Source organism: Ursus maritimus, unplaced genomic scaffold, assembly GCF_017311325.1.
Source record: "Ursus maritimus isolate PB19 unplaced genomic scaffold, ASM1731132v1 scaffold_29, whole genome shotgun sequence".
NCBI lineage: Eukaryota > Metazoa > Chordata > Mammalia > Carnivora > Ursidae > Ursus > Ursus maritimus.
The window spans coordinates 10,095,996-10,117,286 of NW_024425452.1; the positions used below are offsets into that span (position 1 = coordinate 10,095,996).

The window sequence follows — 21,291 nt, forward strand, 5'->3', positions numbered from 1 at the left end:
GGAAACTACCCTACCTCTCTTCATCCCTCCTTCTTGATTTTAACATCCAGAAATATTTACAAATATTTTTGAGCTCTGAAGAATTTTAGTTTGTTCAGTATCTTGGGGGAAAAGAATCCACCATATAATAGAAAATCAGAAATGGGAAGCATGAAGAGTTTTTTTGAAATAACAAAAGAACATGACACTTTTCAATTATTTATTTCAACAAAGAGTAAGGCCTGTCACTGCTGGGAAATATTTTCTGGGCCACCTGTGTTAATGGCTTGAAGAAATTTAAGGTTGGCCGGTAGTGACACTTTATCTAACCAGCTCATCTCCAGATATAAATGAACTAAGAGCTACTGTCTTGGCTTCCAGTATTTACCCAGTTCTCCCATATTCTGAAGAGAAAGAGGACTGGCTTAATTATGGGTTAGAGAATTCTGACTAGACTCTGAAATTCCATGCCACATGCTAGAGCCCTGCAAGTTACTCTGGATATCTCTGGCTGCTGTTAAGGCCCAAAAAGTCCATTTTGGCCTCCGGGACCCTAACCATTATGAAGGGAACATTAATCAATTAATTATGGTTGTTCCTACACAGAGGGATAGGATCAAACTTGCTTTCCAGAAAGATCCATCTCATGGCACATGGAAAACTGGTAAGAAGCTACTAAAGGTTGGAAGAAGGGTAAAGAAGGAGTAGGAGTAAATGACTGGGAAGAGTAAGATAGAACATGGAGTCCGGGCTGACCTCCAGATCTTCAATCAGAGGGCAGTGATGTCATGTATTGTGTTAGGGCAAGCAGGTTTTAAGGCTGTGTTAACTTCTAAGTGGCTGTGGGATAACCTACTGGAAGTTCTCAGTAGGCAGCTAACTGTATGGTGTAGAGCTCAGGAAAGAAATCGGGGCTGGAATTTGTGGTGGTACAAGAAGTCACGGAGTGAAAGGGAGAACGTGCAGACAAACCCACGCAGTAGTGCTAAGACGGCTATCATTTCATAATTCTCAAAAGCCTTAACTTCTTTCTGAAATGCTTTTGTACAAAAAGATTACAGATCTCTGATGACTCAATGTGTATACTAAAGATTGTAAATACAAATAACTTCATAGACCAGGAAACTACAAAAAAGTGATAGAGGACAGGTTATAAGGGGGGACTAAATAAACTAGAGAAGGTATAATTTGCCCAAGCAAATCAAGTTATTTTTTTCTTTGTTATGTTTTTAAACACTGTTAGTGCCCAAACAAAATACAAAAAGGACTGCAGGAAGCTAGTTTGTGCCTCCAGAGTAAATTTCTATAGGTTAGATTGCCCATCAATGCCTTTCTTAAATACAGATAGCCTGGATTGAAATTTCTTGGAGAACATCAATCTTGATACCTAATTGTTATCTCCCTCAGAATCCAATACCACGTCACGGAGAAAGCTGCCTTCCTCCTTTCAAGGCAGCTTTGAGGTTTGAGATGTCTATAGTACATCTAAAGAGTGAACAAAAGGCTGAGAATGTTCCTGAAAACTCATGGTAGGGTAAGACATACTCTCCCATTGATGCCTTGCAGATGATGACTCCCTGCCAGTACCCACTATGGGACTAGTTCCAGGGCATCATTACTTAAAATTCTGCAAGAGAAGCATTTGTTTCCTTTCTATGTTCTAATTCAAACATAGGACAGCCTCTGAATCTTTCAGAGATTGGAAAATCCTGATATATATATTTGGAAAAGCTGAGAACAAGTTGTTTCTTGAAATTCTCCTCACTTCTGCCATCTTTGCTTTACTCCCTTGGATCCTTTTGGATCCAGAGCCAAGGACACAATCAGGCTGCTTAAAGTGTCTAGTTTGAACACTGATGAGCATTCTGCAGATGTTTGAATTAGGTGAAATTGCCTTTAGCATCCCTACCCAACTTGATACCCGTTGACCCTCCACTCTGGTCTTTATCAGAACGCCTCGCACACAGCCTAGAGAGGTTGCACATGATATAATCTCTTCCCTCCTTCATTGGGTAGCTGTACACATTATCTTCTCCAAAAAATCAGTGCTCTGAAAAATGAGTTCACTAATAATCTGCTTGGGCACTTGGTTATCCCTGGTCTCGCCAAATAGTTTTCTTCTAGTTGTAAATTTGACCCAGCTACTAACAGGAAGAACTATTTAAAAAAATGTCAGCATTGGTCTGTGGACAACTGCCTTCCCCAAACTTACTGTTTTTATATCTTTGTCCTTAATTAAAGTCTCAGCAAAGCCCATGAGCACATCAATTTTCATGCGTCCATCACAGCTGTTCCTGAATAGGTTCCGGGTGTACGGGAAGAGGACAGAATGTCTGGGGAGCACCACAAGAGGCTTTCTTCTCTTGAGAAAGCCCCAAGCAGCCTCCTTTCTGGCCCAACAGGCTCTGCACCTGCATCTGCTGCTGCTCTCGTCTAAGGTCTGGGCAGAGCAGCAACCTCTGATCTTGGCCCGCCAGCTGGTACCTGACCAACTGCTCTTGGGCCTCCTTCCAGCCCGCAGTCTCTTGCAGGTACACCTGCTGAGCAGGAGGGCCTGGAGCACAGGTGTGCCCCTGGGATGTGACGCTGGTAATACTGGGAGCAGGCACAGCAGCCTCTTCCCAGCGGCCACCCTCCTCTCGGGCAGCACGCCGGCCCACCTTCCTTCGGGACACTCCATTCAGGGACTGGTGTGGGAGCTGGCTCAGCTTGTCCACAAAGACCTTCATCTTCATATCTGTGGGAGAAAAGAAGTTGGGGAAGAAATGGATTTAGTTCTCAAATCAGTTAAGGTAAGAACCCTCACTTTATATATATTAAGATTCCTGAAACGATACTGTCAATTAAAGATTGAGTTGTATCAGCTTATTGATTTACAAATACCTCCAGAAACATATTTTTCCCAAAAGAGCCACTGTATTCCATGCCCGATTTATAATTAATATTAATTATCTAATAAAGAATTGAAAGGCACATGTGAGTGGCTCAGGCAGTTGAGTGTCCAACTCTTGACGTCAGCTCAGGCCTTGATCTCAGGGTGGGGAGTTCAAGCCCTGCATTAGGCTCCACTTAATAAATAAGAGGATGTGGAGAAAGGGGATCCCTTCTACATTGTTGGTGGGAATGCGAGTTGGTACAGCCACTTTGGAAAACAGTGTGGAAGTCTCTTAAAAAATTAAAAATTGAGCTACCCTATGATCCAGCAATTGCACTACTGGGTATTTACCCCAAAGATACAGACGTAGTGAAGAGAAGGGCCATATGCACCCCAAATGTTCATAGCAGCCTTGTCCACAATAGCTAAATCGTGGAAGGAGCCGAGATGCCCTTCAACAGATGACTGGATTAAGAAGTTGTGGTCCATATATACAATGGAATATTACTCAGCTATCAGAAAGAACGAGTTCTCGACATTTGCAGCAACATGGACAGCACTGGAGGAGATAATGCTAAGTGAAATAAGTCAAGCAGAGAAAGACAATTATCATATGATTTCTCTCCTCTATGGATCATAAGAACTAGGAAGATCGGTAGGAGAAGAAAGGGATAAAGAAAGGGGGGTAATCAGAAGGGGGAATGAAGCATGAGAGACTATGGACTCTGAGAAGCAAACTGAGGGCTTCAGAGGGGAGGGAGGTGAGGGAATGGGATAAGCTGGTGATGGGTAGTAAGGAGAGCACGTATTGCATGGTGCACTGGGTGTTATATGCAACTAATGAATCATCGAACTTTACATCAGAAACCAGGGATGTACTGTATGGTGACTAACATAATATAATAAACATTAAATAAATAAATAAATAAATAAATAAAAATTTCTGCTGGGATTAAAAAAAAAAGATGTGGTCCATATATACAATGGAATATTACTCAGCCATCAAAAAAGAATGATTTCTCAACATTTGCTGCAACATGGACGGGACTGGAGGAGATAATGCTAAGCGAAATAAGTCAAGCAGAGAAAGACAATTATCATATGGTTTCACTAACTTATGGAACATAAGAACTAGGAAGATCGGTAGGAGAAGAAAGGGAAGAAGAAAGGGGGGGTAAAGAGAAGGGGGAATGAACCATGAGAGACGATGGACTCTGGGAAACAAACTGAGGGCTTCAGAGGGGAGAAGGGTGGGGGAATGGGATAGGCTGGTGATGGGTAGTAAGGAGGACATGTATTGCATGGTGCACTGGGTGTTACACTCAAGTAATGAATCATGGAACTTTACATCAAAAACTAGGGATGTACTGTATGATGACTATATAATAAAAATATTATTAAAAAATTAAACAAAGAAATAAATACAAATAAAAAATAAAAATTTAATCATATCACTTCCCCTAAAAAAACACTTTTTATGATGCAGATAAGTCAACAAGGATTTCTCCTTGTAAGCACAATGGCTTAAATACAAAAACCAGACCGCAGCCAGGCTTACCAAGCAGGCCAACTCACATTTATATTAAGAAATCTGAGCTCTAAGGGTGCCTGGGTGTCTCAGTCCTTTGGCTCAGGTCATGATCTCAGGGTCCTGGGATTGAGCCCCATGTTGGGCTCTCTGCTCAGTGTGGAGTATGCTTCTCCCCACCCCCCAACTCTCTAAGTAAGTAAATAAATAAATAAATAAAATCTTAAAAGAAAATTTGAGCTCTAAAAGCCAGTCTTACTTAACACTGTGGTTTTTATGACAAATTCACAATTTGATTATCTTTGATTTTACAAAATGTGAATATAAACAAATGTAGAGATAACATAAACACATCAGTAGGCATGTATTCGTATGAGTGTGTACATTTATGGTTGTGTAATAGTGGAAAGAAAGAAGGAGCACTGACTGGAGTCACAAAACCAGGGCTCAAGTCACCCTTCCCTGCTAGCTGGCTCTGTGACTTTCCTCCTGCTTCTTCGCCTCTCTGGACCTCAGTTGTAGAATTTCATATTACTCTCAGGTACTATTTCACAATTTACTCAAATGTATTTCATTTTAGTAGTCTTGTTTTAATTACAGTTTCCTTCCCCTGACATTTCATTCATATTTTATTTTCCTATTCAACAGAATGAATATTCAGCTCAGAAGAGCACAACATTGGTACTGCTACAGTAAACAGATGATCCGGGCACTTTTGCCCTAATCCATCCCAGTTCTTTGCAGGATGCGTTATATAAGCCATAACACTTCTAGCCTTTAAAATGTGACCATGCCCTATGTGAATGAGCCAACCAACCTATCCTATTATTGGGTAATAAATAAAGATGAACTAGAGCTATATAGAGTTCTACTGATGCAGTGAAGTAAAACCTACTAAAACAGATGTTTATGGTATTAAATATATGAGACAGGGTCCCTAGAAGCAACATAGCAAAGCAGCTAAGGTTACAGGCTTGGAATCAAATGTAGTTCGAGTTTCTGCTTGGTCCTTTACTTGCTGAACACATGTGCAGATTCTGCTTACTCTCCATGTACTTCAGTTTCCTCATCTGTAAAACAGTTATATTGATAGTACCCATCTCATAGGATTGTCTGAAGGTTAAATAAGGTGAATCATGTTAGCACCACCCATGTGGTATGATGTGGTAGACTGGATAAATAATAATCACAGTAATTCAAATCGCTAGTGCTCAGAGAGTACACATCCCTTCCAGGCACTGTTCTTCATGCTTGACATGTATTCACTCACTTAATCTTCATAGCCACCCCAGAAGGCTTGTCCCATTATTGTCCTCATTTTACAGATGGAGAAACAAAGGTACAGAGTATGAAGTTACTTGCCCTAAGTCACAAACCCTCCAAGTATAGATAGGAGATTTGAATTAGCTAGCCTGGTCTTTACCATCTAACATAATTATTTAATAGGATTCCACATGCATCTTTTTTGACTCTGTCTACAGTTTATTTTTAAAAACAAATGTACCCTAAATTAATAGCCCTGTAGATATCTTTATCTCACACAGATAGAAACATTATACAAATTCACATTAAAATGAACAAGCAAGCACAATTAAAAAGAGAGACTCCAGGGGCACCTGGGTGGCACAGCGGTTAAGCGTCTGCCTTCGGCTCAGGGCGTGATCCTGGCGTTGCGGGATCAAGCCTCACATCAGGCTCCTCCACTATGAGCCTGCTTCTTCCTCTCCCACTCCCCCTGCTTGTGTTCCCTCTCTCGCTGGCTGTCTCTATCTCTGTGAAATAAATAAAATCTTTAATAAAAAAAAAAAAGAGAGAGACTCCAGGTATCTAACTTGGGAGTATCTTTTCTCCCAAGTTTGCTTATATTTTGTAGACACATTCCATTCTCACCAGTTTTCTTAGATGTCAGCTCTTAGAATTGCATTTATTTGCCAAGTATCTTGGTTGCTGAAGGTTTGAGACATTTTCATTCTGAAGTTTCAAAAGTGCCTCAGATTCAATATCTCTAAAGAATGAACTTGTCAAATTTTTCTCAAATTCTACTCTTTTCTTTCCTTACCCATTTCATTCATGCAACCCCATTTTAGGTGTTCAAACTAGGTTGTAGGATGAATCATTCTGAGCCTCCGGAGATTCTTCATTGGAGAGCTCATCTATTTTCTCACTGGTTTATTAGTTCATTGATTCATTCTTTCATTCATTACTTTCTGAGAACCTATGTGGTAGGCCTAGAAATACAGCAATGAACAAGAAGCAGTCCTAGTATCATGGAATTTATGCTCTAGTAGTGGAGACAGACATAAATTAGAAAATGCATGGAGCCTGTACTAGGTCCTATGATAACAAAGGTCCTGGGAACATGTCCTGTGCTCTCCAGGAGCTCCAGGAAACAGACCTGTAAGCTGATTAAGGTGAAAGCCTTATAGTGAGTGTGTGTAGAGCGTGTATAAGTAAAATACTAGGGAACACAGAAGAGGAATTACTTAACCCTCCTGAAAGGTTAGGAAGACTTCACAAAAGAGATGACTCAAGTTTTGAGGCATAATATGGTGGGAAGACATTCTAATATACAAAAAGACAGAAGAGAGTTTATAATCTAGAGAAAGTAAAACAGAGTGTATTTCTATTGCATCAGAAAAAAACACAAAACATTTTCGGTACATATGAAGATCAACCAATTGAAAATACAAATGTTCCTCTCAGGCTGTATTACTGGTGGCTGTCCAACTTCCTGGTGGCTGTAAGTGCTAATGAGTTTTTCTTGAATGAATACTATAAATATAAGGACGTGAATATATTTTACATTCCCCCCCCCCAAGAAATTATAGCCTTCTTGAAAACATGGGCTTGCTCCTGCTCTGCTTTTATCTTCCGTAGAAATTATCTCACTGTTAATTGAATACTGGTATTAGTTTCCTTTTCTGTTAAGAGGAATGTTCAAGGAAGTGGGAAGCTTTTTCAGGTGACGTATATGGAAAAGCATTTCACAGTAACAAAGTCCCTAATTTCACATTCTGGCTAGTGCTCACTGTGTGTCTGTGGATGTGTGTGTGTGTGTGTGTGCATATTCGTGTATGTATGTGTGAGTGTGTATGCGTACACGTGTGTGTGTGTGCACACGCGCACACTCACACATGACCTCAGGGCAGTTGGTAAGAGTGCAAGTTTTGGAATGGGACAAACTACTGAACCTATGCCTCGGTTTACTAGAAAAACTAACTGACCCTTTGAATTGCAGTTTTCTTATTAGTGATATGGGATGATTTGGTCTGCTATCTCTTAAAATTGTCATGAAAGCAGATGAGTTACATGTTTTGGCACCTTGTAAACTATGAAGGACCCTATTAAGCTCAGCTGTTGTGTTGTGGTTGTGTTATTATTGTGATGATGATGATAACTTGAAGAAGAAACAAAAGAACCATTCATATGAGTATTTCATGGGAATTTAATGTACATACTGCCATACACATTACAAGCACTGTTTTCAAAAAGTATATTCTCTTCCAACTTTGACATCTTAAAGTCTCTATGGCTGGGCGTTCAAGTCCAATTCCTTTAAAGTACATAGTGCTTAGTCTCTGGCTGCGTCCTCCTCTGAGCCCAAAAGTCTGAGCTCTTCCCCCTAATTACCTCATCTCCCACCTGTAAAAATTATCATAAAATACCGTAGCCCTGAAATATTTTTTCATCCTATCTTTCAACATTCTCTGCCTTTTAGTCATCTCTCCAATGCCTTACTTCCTTCACAAAGTACTTCCTAACTCATGTGTTTCTTATTATCACAACACATTGTGTATTGAGGGATGTATCAATCTATTTTTTATAAACATTAAGGTACCATGATTCGATTTAAAAAACAGTTTTATTGAGGTGCCTGGGTGGCTCAGATGGTTAAGCATCTGCCTTTGGCTCAGGTCATGATTCCCAGGTCCTAGGACCGAGTCCCATGTTGGGCTCCCAGCTCAGCGGAGAGTTTGCTTCTCTCTCTCCCTCTGCCCCTCCTCCTGCTTGTACTCTCTCTGTCTCTGTCTCTTTCACAAATGAATAAATAAAATCTTTTTAAAAAACAGTTTTATTAAATTATAGGGTTTTTAACAAATTAAAAGAAACTCAAGACTGTTCTCTTAATGACGCCCTTATTCATTTGTTTTCCAGTATGTGTCTTTTGAAGAGGAACGGGCTAATTATTGAAAATAACACTTAAATAGCAATTACAGCAATTATCACATGTTGGGCACTAATTATACATATACGTAATTTAATACTTACAACAACACCCGGAAGTAAGTGCTATTATCTCCCTTTTAGAAGGGAGGCCATCGGGTACAGAGAGGTTAGGTAGCCTCCCACGACCACATACAAAGTAGTGGCAGATCTTACTTACTTGACAGAATTCAAGATTCTTGGCTCCAGAGTCTGTACTTTAAGCACCACAGAATACTGTGTAGAGCTGAGGATAGCAGCGGGGAGTTAAGAAGAATGTTGGGTTGAATACATGCATGGGAATATGGCATGCATGCAAATGTCATCTTTCATGGGCCTTACAGTGAGAACAAATGTTGAGAACTATCCTAAATTCCTCGGGGGGGGGGGGGGCTATGGCAATACTGTCATCAACATTTCCCATGCCTGCTTTTCTTATCTCTCACTTCCAAATTCCTTAACGTAAATGCTACTTTATTAACCTGTATATTATCTCCTCTCTCAGTTTCCCAAGAGTTGTTTTTTTTTTTTTTTTTTTTTTAAAGATTTTATTTATTTATTCGACAGAGATAGAGACAGCCAGCGAGAGAGGGAACACAAGCAGGGGGAGTGGGAGAGGAAGAAGCAGGCTCATAGCGGAGGAGCCTGATGTGGGGCTCGAACCCAGAACGCCGGGATCACGCCCTGAGCCGAAGGCAGATGCTTAACGGCTGCGCCACCCAGGTGCCCCCCCCAAGAGTTGTTTTGATGTGCATTAGCAGACAGTGATCATGTCTGTATCAGAATTTATCGGGGCAAAGGGTACCAATTTTCTACCTCAATTTAACCTAATAATGAAGGGGAAGTGAGGTGAGGAAAGCGAGGGTAATGACATAATATAAATATATGTGATATACATTTGATTTGGAGCAGTCAAGTGAGATAAAGTTATCATGTTGTTTACATTGTCTCTGTGATACATCAATTAATATTCTGCTAAACCCATGTTATTCCTGTCTTCTCTCTCCTTTTCCATAGTCGTTTTCCCTGGCATGTATCTGCTGTGGGATATGACCTAACTATGGAATGATTTTCTTGCTTAGAGCTATGAGAACTTTCAGGTTATCCTAGTTTCCCTATGGGATCTTTAGATCCTTCCAGAACAGTTCCTGGACAGCTTAAACTACATTAATTTATGCCTCAATACTTGTTGACTAAAGTTTCTCATTCGACTTGGGCAACCGCTTCTGTCATTGGTCACCTTTCCTTGTATGACGGTTTTGTCTTTCCCTTGGGATGTCGAGTTCCTTCCAGGAAGGAACTTTTTGTGCCATCAGCCTTGTCTCCCTCTTATGCCCAGTCCTATGCCAACTACTGAGATTGGTGTCATCCCCATAATTACTGCCCCCACCAGAAGGAAAAGACATAGTTTATTGAGATCAGCAAATAACCAAAGAACAAGAAAAATACATTGTCAGATAGAAGCAAACGTAAAAAAGGGGAAAAAAGGCTTTGAATTTTTATCCCTTGGTAAAACCAATACCACTTCATAGAAGAGGAATCAAACACGACAAGTCACCTATTTTCAACCCATTGAAGATACTGTTATCTTGTTTTTGAGAGACCGTCATTGGAGATCTGTTCCCCCTTGTTCTTCAAGTCTGCATCTATTCATAAAAGACTAACACAAGTGTATCTTTCGTTTTCAGGCCCCAAAACATTTAAAAATCTCCCATGAATTATTTACATGGAAGCTCCAATCAGCAACATACCTGACAGACTCCCTAGTCGAAATGAAAGTGCACTGTGTAAAGGTGCCCAGGGAGGCTGGCCGCCTCCCACTGTGAGGTTATAGACAGAACTAAGTCAGCACACATTATATGTCAGCACTGACATCAGAAAGAATCAGATCCTTTGATCTCGGACCTCCATAGGAAGCTTAGATCTCAGACAAATTAGATAAAAAATGAATTTATAGCAGATACATGTCCTAAGGCATTCAGCTGAATGTTTGGGTTTTAGGGAAGGAAGAATAGTGAATATCAAAACATATGAACTGGCATGCTTCTCTTCTACCTCCACCTTGTTGGTGAGTCCCCATTAAAATGGAAAGATAAGATTTCAAATGGCCCCTCCATGACACTGAGAGCCCCACTGGTGGGTTTGATCGAGTTTTAGGAAGAATGGGATAAAACACAGGAACATATATCCCTCTTCTATGAAAAGTAAGACTCAGTGGTTTTGGACCCTTTCAGCTAGTGGTTTTGGATCCAGTTCACCACAGACAGCTGTAACTTTTCCAGCTATCCTTAACCTCCTTTGCTTTCCAAAACTTTCTTGGGCAACAAGTATATGGAGTGCCTGTGATTGTTTTAAATTTGTGTGGGTACTGCTCACTGGCTCCTTTTGCAAGGGGAATATTAGCAATGAGTCTCTCCTCCTCCTTCCACCACCCTCACTGCTCCTATTTTCCCAGCCCAGTCGCCATGCATTCTGTGTTGGATGACCTGGATTCAGCATAGAGGGCCAAATATAGTCACCTGGACTCTAGAGTCTAAATAGCGTCTGAAGCAGACAGATGGACAGTTGATCAACCAACAGAAAGAATGTACTTCACCTTGGTTTCTCATTTGTTAATAAGGGCAACAGTCCTGCCCACATATTGAAGAAGGCATATGCAATAATTAAGATTAATTAATCTAGATTATTTGTTCCCTTAAGTGAAAAATGATAGTATATTTTTAATAAGAAATGAATTACAGATCAGAAGGTATGGAAATTTTAAAAAGATGAAGGAAAAAATGCATTTAATCCCATATTACATCATGAGTGATTTCCATTTTATTGTTTTTATAATATTCCAGCAATGGATATGTTTTAGTAAACCTGATTTAACTCATTAATCCATATGGAGTTTATTTTGATGTATTTTGGGGGGTTTTTGAGAGGGAGAGAGAGAACAAGGGCGAGTGGGGGTGGGGAGGGGCAGAGGGAGAGGGAGAGAGAGAGTCTCAGGCAGAGTCCCTGCTGAGTGTGGAGCCTGACCTGGGGCTCAACCTCACAAACCTGAGATTATGACTTAAGCTGAAAACAAGAGTCAGATGCTTTACTGACTGAGCCACCCAGGCGCCCCCACTTTGCTTATTTTTTGAAGTGTGAATCTAGATTGAGAAATGTTCTAAATAGTCAAATTTACTAACCTTATTGATAGACTAACACTTGTTCTATTTTTGTTATTTCCTTTATCATGTTACACTAATATATCTAATACTTATATCTAATTGAAGTTATTTGCACTAACATCTCCACATATTCTTGTGTCAGTATCATACTGCCTTAAAAATAGTAACTTAAATATTATTCCTTTGAGCTACCCATCCCTACTGTCATAAAATCAATTTCTTATAAAAAAAAAAGTTGGCTTTGTATCATTGATCTGTATTTTCTGAAGAACTTTAGAATCATCTTATGCTGTTTTATTCAGTATAAAATGGTTGTAACTGCATTAAACCAAAATTAATTTAGGAACTACTGATGACTTCGCAATATTAGTCAATCTAATTAGAAACATGTTGCAATTCCTTATGTAATCAAGTCTCCCCTTTAAACAATTCAATAGAATACAGTTTATTTTTTATATAAGTCCAATACATCTCTTAAGATTGTTTTCCAAGACCGTATATTTTTTAAGTCGCTATTATGCATTTCAGTATGTTTCATAACTGTATACCATTGGCTTATACAATATTATTTTTGCATAAACTGACATAATATTGAGTAAGCTACTCAAGTTACTTATAAATTATAGCAGTTAAAGGTTGAAATCTTTTAAGTTACTATTAAACAATGTATCATCTGCAAACCATCAGGTATTTTCTCTAACATTGCCTTAATTTTTTTTATATCCGTGTTTCCTAGCATCCTAAGATATATGTTATAAAGTTATGGTAATGAATTACTTGTTTTGTGTTTGTGTGAGTAGTGCTTCTTGTAATATTCCATTTTTAAAAATGGTATTGGATCTCGATTGTAAAGAGCCTTGGAATTCTCCATCTTATTTAACAGGAAGGCTCTTATTCCTAGTATTTTAAAAAATACTCCTATTTTCAGAAGTTTTCTTAAGGAATTAAGTGCTAGATTTTATTCATGTTTTTAAATTAGGAGAGGTTTATATCTTTTTAATTATATGACATGGGTATGCTATTTATTAATTTCCAAATATAGTTTTACTTTCCTGGGAACTTGAGACAATTTGTAGTTCTGAGTTGTTTTGGTCTTCCCTGCTTCTGGATATCTTGAGGCCATCTCTCTCTTCCCATTTCCCTGTCATTCTTATAGATTTGTACTTATAAAGGTAAACTGACAGCCCTTTTTATTTTATATTCACAAAATACACCATATATAGTCAATAGGACTCTAAAGTGGGAGACATAAATCCCTGAAGTCGATGGTTACAGTCACACATCCATAGTATCTTGCCATTTTTACATGTCAATTTTCAATTTCCAACATCGTGTACATGGATTTCATAAAAACAACAAAAAAAAAGTGGTTAGTGTCCAAAGATCAGTGTTTGCTCAGAAGGCAGCACTGAGTTCTGCAGCAGTAGCTGTCCCACAAAGACTAAGGCAGTAGCAAGGAAACTAAAGTGGCCCTAGAAAGCATTTTGCCTGGAAGTAAGAAGTTACCTTTTGCTTATTGTTAGGATCCCGAAGATGTATAGTCATTACCCTGTTGTTAATTTTGTGAACCCAAATAAACGTTCTACATCTCTTTTACAAGAGATAAGGGGACTTTTCTATAGCAGTTGAAAAAACTGCTGGAATCCAGGGTTCTCTAAAGAGGGGGAAGGGTAGGAAGGGGTCTCATTTCATCTCTGTCTTCATCGTTCACTCAACAACAATAATTATAAGTGGTCTAATATCCTAACGCCCTATGGTAACAGTGCCACTAGAATTAGAAAAGATACAGAACTTTCACGAAAGGATCTGGACCACACAAACACCAAAATTATATTATATATAAAAGGTGTTAAGGGAACAAGAGGGAAGTGTTATAGAAGTTGAGAGAAGGGGATTATTCCTTCTAGCTAAAATAAAAAAATAAAAAATTGTAAAGGAGGAAAAGAATTCGATCTGGGATAGGAAGGAGTAGAGACTTCAGATATGTGGCTCTGTTGGAGAAGGACATTTTGAAGTTGGGAAAACTAGTTGTGTATGGGGACTATTGCCCTGGAGGGAAAGAAGGAGTGGAGCGGTGGACATCTATTAGCTGAGACTGAATGCAAGATATATCTGTGAAAGGGAGTGGGTGAAAGTGAAAACCCAAGACATTGTAGAGAAGGAATTGGTCGAACTTGTGCCCTGAACAAGGGCACGGGGCGGTAGGGGAAACACTAGGAGGTAAAGATAACTCTGAGGTGTCTCGCCTGGGAGATCTGCCCCCTGTCAACCAAATTAGGAGAGCCAGGGAACGGTTGAGAAGGAATGACACAAAACTGAGCTTTGACAGAGCAAAGCTAGACTCCCTCCCTGGCATTTCCATAAACCTGGGTGTGTGAAAACTGGACAGCCAAGCCCTTAGCAAATGGGATTTGAAACAGTGTGATATGATTTAGGAGCTAGAGGGACTGAACATGTAACTTAAGATAATGATATTCTTTCTCTCTTGGAGCATTCCCTCCCATCCATAAATGCATTGAATACATATTGTTTGTTTTGACTGCTTTACACTTAATTGTTTGTTGCCTAGAATTGTTCTTTCATTTTCCCCCAAATATAACTCTTGTGTCTCAACCATACTGCAAACTCATAAAGGACAGGGGACCAGATATCACTTCTTTGCAACTATACAGAAAGGATGTCATAAGGTTCTAAATAAATATCAGGAGGTAAATAAATACTTATTCAATATTTATTGGGAAACATAATCTAACTATTTATTAAGTCATTCCAGCATCTCCCATCTATATGTTACGAAGACAAATAACAGCTTCTGCCGGGATTTCTCAACCTAGACATTACTGATGTCTTGAGACAAATAATCTTTATTGTGGGGTGGTCCCATGCATCATAAGATGTTTACAGCACCCCTGATCTCTTCTCGCCAGATGCCAGTAGTATCTCCCCCTCCCTGTGACAACTGTGACAACAAAAATGTCTCCAGACAGGGGTGCCTGGGTGGCTCAGTCAGTTGGGCATCTGCCCCTTGATTTCAGCTCAGGTCATGACCTTAGGGTCCTGGGATCGAGCCCTGTGTTTGGCATTGCAAATGTCCCCTGAAGGTAGAATGGCCAACTGTCTCAATTTGTCTGAGACGGAGGGAGTTCCTGAGACATAAGGCTTTGATTTTTAAAACTGGGAAAATCCTAGGAAAATCAGGATAAGATTTTCATCCCACTTGGGGGCCAAAATTACCCTGGTTAAGAAGCCCTGGCCTGTGGGAACAGACAACCATCTATGTATGATAAATTCTAAAAAACACAAGTACTACCACAGAGGCACACAGTTAATATTCTTGGCACCCAAAGAGGAAAATACTAACTTTCAATGAAGTAGGAGGGACTGGGAAAGACTTTATGAAACAACAACAACAACAACAACAACACACATTTAGCTGGTGCTTAAAAGCTCCAGGAGGTTTTAACAGGTGAAGACAAACAATCTAACTGGAAGAAACCGTGCAAGCCAATGGTGGGAAGTTCTTAGACAAGTCCCAGGATGAGCAACTCGAGTTAGTGTGGGGAGTGTGAGCAGGTGGCAGGAAGGTGAATTGCAAAGTAAGATTACGAAGATAGGATGGAGTCAGGCCTTGGAAGGCTTTGAGTCTTAACTAACAAGAAGAACCAACAAGAGCTAACACATATATATTATATACAATATGCCAGGGAATGTTCTGCACACTTTAGTGATATTAACTCACTTAAGCCGCACAACTACCATAAGGACTGGCGGTATTATTATGACAACTTTACCAGTGAGGGAGCCTGACGGGCACAGAGAAGACAGTTGGCTTCCTTGAGGCCGGGAAGCAAGTCAACGGGAGAGTCAGGATGAAACTGAGTCTGTCTGACTCCTGGCCTTCATGCTGTTAACTGTCACATTCTCCTGCTCTCCAGCTAACACTGAGAATTCATCACATCTTCTGATGGGTAGAGTGACAAGCACAGATATGAATTTTAAAAGCTGGCTCAGATGGCTGGTAATAATAAAATATGAGGGATATATGCAGCACACCTTTCTTTCCCCGTTGTAACTCTTCACCTCCCCCCATTGCAACCATGCAATTTTTAGCAAAAGCCACAACAGGATGAGTTGACAGTCTGAATCTATGGGACTGTGGAAATGCTCAAGTCCACCAGCTGAATAATCTTAGTGGCAGGTAGTACTGAGTGAATGCATTGTGCTCAGGAGAGAGACATGGCCGATCCCAAAAGTTTAGAAAAAGAGGGAAACGGGAAACTAAAGTGCCATGGAAATAATGAAATAAAACCAAACTTATTTGCAGCTAGCAGTAACTAGTTGCTTTGTAGCTGGTAATAATTCCTGAAGAAAAGTAGGAAATGCGTCATTACTTGCCTTGGAATCGATGCTCTTTAGCTTTGGACAAAGCGTAGAAAATAAGGAAACAAATCTGCTATGATCCCTAGGGGTGGATTTGGATAACACATCTTTCTATTTTTAACCTGGATGTCCCAATAACATGGCCTTTGATACTCCCATCCCTTCAATCTAAACTTTTCCACAGGAACCCTGTCCTTTATCTCATTCCTGATAATTTATTAATAAGCCACCAGATAAAAAATGTTCCTTAATAAAACACCCAGGCATTGTGGACTGCTTAATGTAGTTAATTTAAGTAGGGCAACTGAGATTCATGGAGATAGCCATATTAGATTAGGAGGAGATTAGCATCACTCTTGTTGTTTGCTTAAGAATGCAGCTGAATATGCTGTTCTTTGCAGTGCTGAGTTCAGATGAGCATTTTCAAACACTTGGTCTGAATTTGCATGCAGTAATACGGACAAGAGTTTTCTAGAAACCAAAATTAGTGTGGTCTTGGATGGAATCCAGAAAGAATTCCTGTCCATTTTTCTTTGTCTTCCTTCTTCTCACACCCGCTCACTCCAAACCTATACCACCTTTGGGGGGCCAGGCTGGAGTATGGCTGGCTAATTTGTTGGGATATTTCTAAAAAAAATGACTTCATTTCCTCCAGAGGAGAAATACAAAAAGGCAAACAAACTGATATTTATACACACACATGTGCACACACACACACACACACATACACTCCAGAGTTCATTGAACTAGAGAGGCAGAACAACATCGAATTGCTACTTTTTAGTTAAACATGGTACTAGAACCATTAAGATTCATATTCCTTTGTCAAGCAGAAAATATCATGAATATTGACTATTGCTTAGAATAAATAGCAATATTATTCTCTGTAGAGTGTATGCTTCAAAGCATTTCAGATCCATGGAAATTATATGAATATTTTTCAGACACTATATCCATATTTGGCAAATCCATCTTGTGTTCTGTCCACCATCTTCCTATTTTCTGTGTCTTAGAAGGACAAGGGCAAAGCATTGGTCTGAAGTAAATGCTTACCTTTTCTTTGCTTGGCACCAATTCCAATGGCATATAAAAAATATAACAAGCAAAATCATCTAGCATTTATGTACAATGTAAGCAAATAATACATTTTGCTAAAAAGTATGACCAAACAACAAACAGAGCTTAACAAAGCTGACTCATTTCTTAAGGGTTCCATATTCAATCTAATTTGCATAGCTGGTATTTGGCAACTCCACTATCTTATTTCCCAAATTAGATAATGTTGCCAGACTGGCAGCTTTGCAATAGCTAAGGGAAAGATTATATGCCTATACTTTGGTTTTCCTTTTCTTTATGTAACAAATTCAAATGTTAAACCAATTATCATCTACTAAGAAAAAATATAAATGTCAAATTGAATAACTGATTAATAGCTCATTGAATCAGCTGGCCTTGCGTCCTCCTATGCTGGGGTGTAACTTCCTTGAGAAGAAGTGACAAACACTAAAGAAGGGGCTAACAACTAAATTGATCCAGAAACTGACAGCCATGGAGAGAAGGAGGCCACAGCTCATCCATGATGGGTGTCTCTTGTGGGAATCACTGTCCAAGCTTACCTTCTCCCATCATGGCATCTTCCTTTTTAGTCTCTTGTGATCTTTGGCATTTGGATGAGAGGTGGATATGATTCTTTTGATCGTTAGTCTGGAATTCAGAAATATCTTCACTTTTTACTTCTAGAGTAAAGAGAAAAAGATGTGACTGTTTCTTGTTTTCTAGAATGAAACATCATCTTTATTTGTAAACAGGTCCAGATGCTAAGGTGTTTCTCTTATATGCCCCCACAAGATGATTGTGATATACATGCGCTAGAATGCATATAATGTTTTCAGAGCTTAAGAAATAAGGAAGTACAATCCCTTATACTGACCAGCAACTTTAAGGCATAAAACTATACATTAGCCACCATATGTGGCTACACAATACTTGAAATGTGCCTAGTTTGAATTTAGATGTGCTGTAAGTGTAAAATATACAAATGATTTTGAAAAACTGTAAAATACATAATATTTTTATATTTATTACATATTGAAATGAAATTTGATGTATTAGGTCAAGAGGATACTAGAAAATTGCATCATGTGCCTCACATGTGTGGTTCATGTTATATTTTTACTGGACAGAGCTGGTATAGAATGTTACAATACTCTTTTTAACTTTTTACTTTGAAATAATGATAGAGTCACAGGAAGCTGCAAAGAAATATACAGGAAGGATTCAATTACCCTCCTCCACCCTCCTCCACTTTAACCTATGTAACTATATAGTATGATATCAAAACCAGGAAACTGACATTGGTGCAATCCCTAGAGATCATGCAGATATGTGCTTTTGATTGAAGACTTCTATTTTTGACTGATGAGATGTTTTATATTCTATTCATTAATTTATTAAATATCTTTATCAAAAATATATTTACCTTGCTCATACCACAAACTGTTCTAGGCAATGGAAAGACAATGAGTAAGAAAGCCCTGGTCCCTACTCTCATAGAGTTTTATTCTAGTTTGAATGGCAGAGGATAAACAAAAAAATTCATAATGTAATGTCACATGATGCCAGGCCATGGCATATGATAATTTTTCTCAAGAAAAAGCACTTCAGTGATTGAGGTTAGCTAAAAACCTGATTTTTTCAGGAAACGTCATTTTACATTGAAAGAACTTGGAAGAATGAGAGACAGATCCTGGTTATTCATACTTGGGTATTTGGTAGTTTTTTTTTTTTTTAAGTGAATGAAGCTAGCCAGTAACTGCTATGAAACAACTGACAATATTTGCCACCAGTGATAAAATTCAAACTTTCATGGGAAATTTAGAATTTTGGACAATTTATATCAACTATAAGTTTTGCAGATATCTAATTCTTAAAGTGTAATGTTGATATTACCAAATGCAGTTTTTTAAAAAAATTATAGAATGAAATATGTCAGCATTTGGAATATCTTTATAACTCAGTGAAACAATATTTCCCAAATGGCTAAAGCATAATGTTTCAAAATCACGCGTAGGTAAAACCTCCTACGTAGGTAAAAGCTCCATGACAGATTAGTGGTTTTCCATGTAACAGAGTATAGAAAGTACATTGAGATGTTTCTTTAAGTAACTATCTCTTGGCCAGTTTGGGTACAGTATCAAGGAAGATTCTCCACAATTATCTGTGAAGGCTATTAAAATACTCCTCCCCTTCTACTATGTACTTGTGTGAGGCTGGATTTTCTTCATATACTTCAGCCAAAGCAATATATTGCACCAAATGTAATGCAGAAGCTGCTAAGAGAATCCAGCTGACTTTTCTTAAGGCAGATATTAAAGAGTTTTATAAAACTGCCATTCTTTTCATTATATATATTTGAAAACATCATTTTTAAATTAAAAAACATGTTAATTATGTTAACATATAATGCATGTATTATTGTTATTTTAAGGTAAATACCTGGGCAGTGGAACATAGTGTTTCAGAGAATAGGATCTGGAGCCCAACTGCCTGGTTTTTTCCTGATTTTGTGACCATGGGAAAGTTACTTAGACTTCTGTGCCTCGGGTTCCACCTCCTTAACACAGACCCTACGTCACAGGGTTGTTATGAAGGCTAAATAAATCCATGTATGTAAAATACTTAGAATCTGGCCCCTATTGAGTATTCAATAAATAAGAGCTCTCATTATTATCACTATTATTATTTAAGGTTAGGCAATCTTTGTCTCTACTGTATGAACTGAATAATTTGGTTCCGTGTGGTTTAATATGTTGCAGTTTCATAAAAATTTCTCTTTGGGGAAAGAAAAAGAAATGTTAGTATATTATACATGATAATATTTCCCCACCAATATTTTCATTCCCAAAACAAAAATATACATACTTCTACTTTTGCTTTTCTTAAACCAACCGAACACCAGACAGCATAGAGCCAGCCAGGAGGCCACTGAGCACAGGGAAGCAGCCAAGACGATGGTTGACTTCTCTGACCTAGCCGCAGGTGAGACAGTGAATGACCTTGATCGAGCTGTAAAATTGGCTCCTGTTAAAAAAAAAAGCCCCAATAATAACATATTAATAGGATTTAAAATGCTGATATAATAAAAATTTTGTGGAAGAGATATGTTTACAACTATACCTGCCACTTAGGTTCAATAAATATTTATTGAATTAAGTGATTAAATGAACTAATAATACATCCAAGATTTGTATTTCTGAAGAACTACAAGAATCCAATTCCAACAATAACATACAATTGTTCTTTCCAATTCTGTCCATTACTGATGGGACATTCTTCCAATTCTCTCCTTTCATTCTCAGACTTACCTTTTCCACCAATGCAAAATTTCAGTTTCACTCTCATGTTCCACTAATTAGAACAGAAATGCTCTCGACTCCAGAATGTGTGAAACTACTTGCTCTGACATAGGTATCCTATTTAAAAAATGGCATGTACACATCAAAACAGGGGAACAGTGTCTCCTACCACAGAGCCAAGAGAATTTTCTAATGTCCATAAGAATTTTGTTATCTGGAAAACTGGGAGTAGAGCAGTGGCAGATGGAGCCACTTTGGTCATGATGATGGGGCAAATGGGCAAGTTCCTTTCAAGACTGTATCTTTCTAAGAATTCATCTCAAATCCTTTAGTAGACTGAAGAATTTCATTTTCACTTCCTCACTTCATTATTATTTTTGGAATAAAGCATACAAGATCTAAGAGAACAAAAGCTTGCTTATACACATAAAAATAGTACACAAATGTTTGTAGCACCTCTATCTGTAATCATCCAAGCCAGCGAACAACCCAAGTGCTCTTCAACATGGGAATGAATAAACCAACGATGATTGATCCAGACAATGAAATACTACTCAGCCAAAAAAGAGGGGAAGAAAAAGAAAAAGAAGATGGAACAAACGAACAAAAGGAGGGAGGCTGGGAGTGAGGGAGGAAGGAATAATGGAAGGAAGACAGGCAGGAAGGAAAGAAAAAGAAAGAAAGAGACAGAGAGGAAAGAAAGAAAGAAAGAAAGAAAGAAAGAAAGAAAGAAAGAAAGAAAGGAAGAAAGGAAGAAAGGAAGAAAGAAAAAGAAAGAAAGAAAAAGAAAGAAAGAAAGAAAGAAAGAAA

At 38.6% G+C, this 21,291-nt stretch overlaps 1 protein-coding gene across 1 annotated transcript in view; it reads right to left on the bottom strand.

Moving 5' to 3' along the window:
* Positions 1-2,261: 2,261 nt before the first annotated feature.
* Positions 2,262-21,291, bottom strand: part of PKHD1 (PKHD1 ciliary IPT domain containing fibrocystin/polyductin) — a 431,701-nt gene continuing 412,671 nt past the window's right edge. Inside the window, 3 exon segments of the mRNA XM_040643571.1 lie at positions 2,262-2,716; positions 17,743-17,862; positions 20,048-20,206. Coding sequence (XP_040499505.1) covers positions 2,262-2,716; positions 17,743-17,862; positions 20,048-20,206 — 734 coding nt within the window.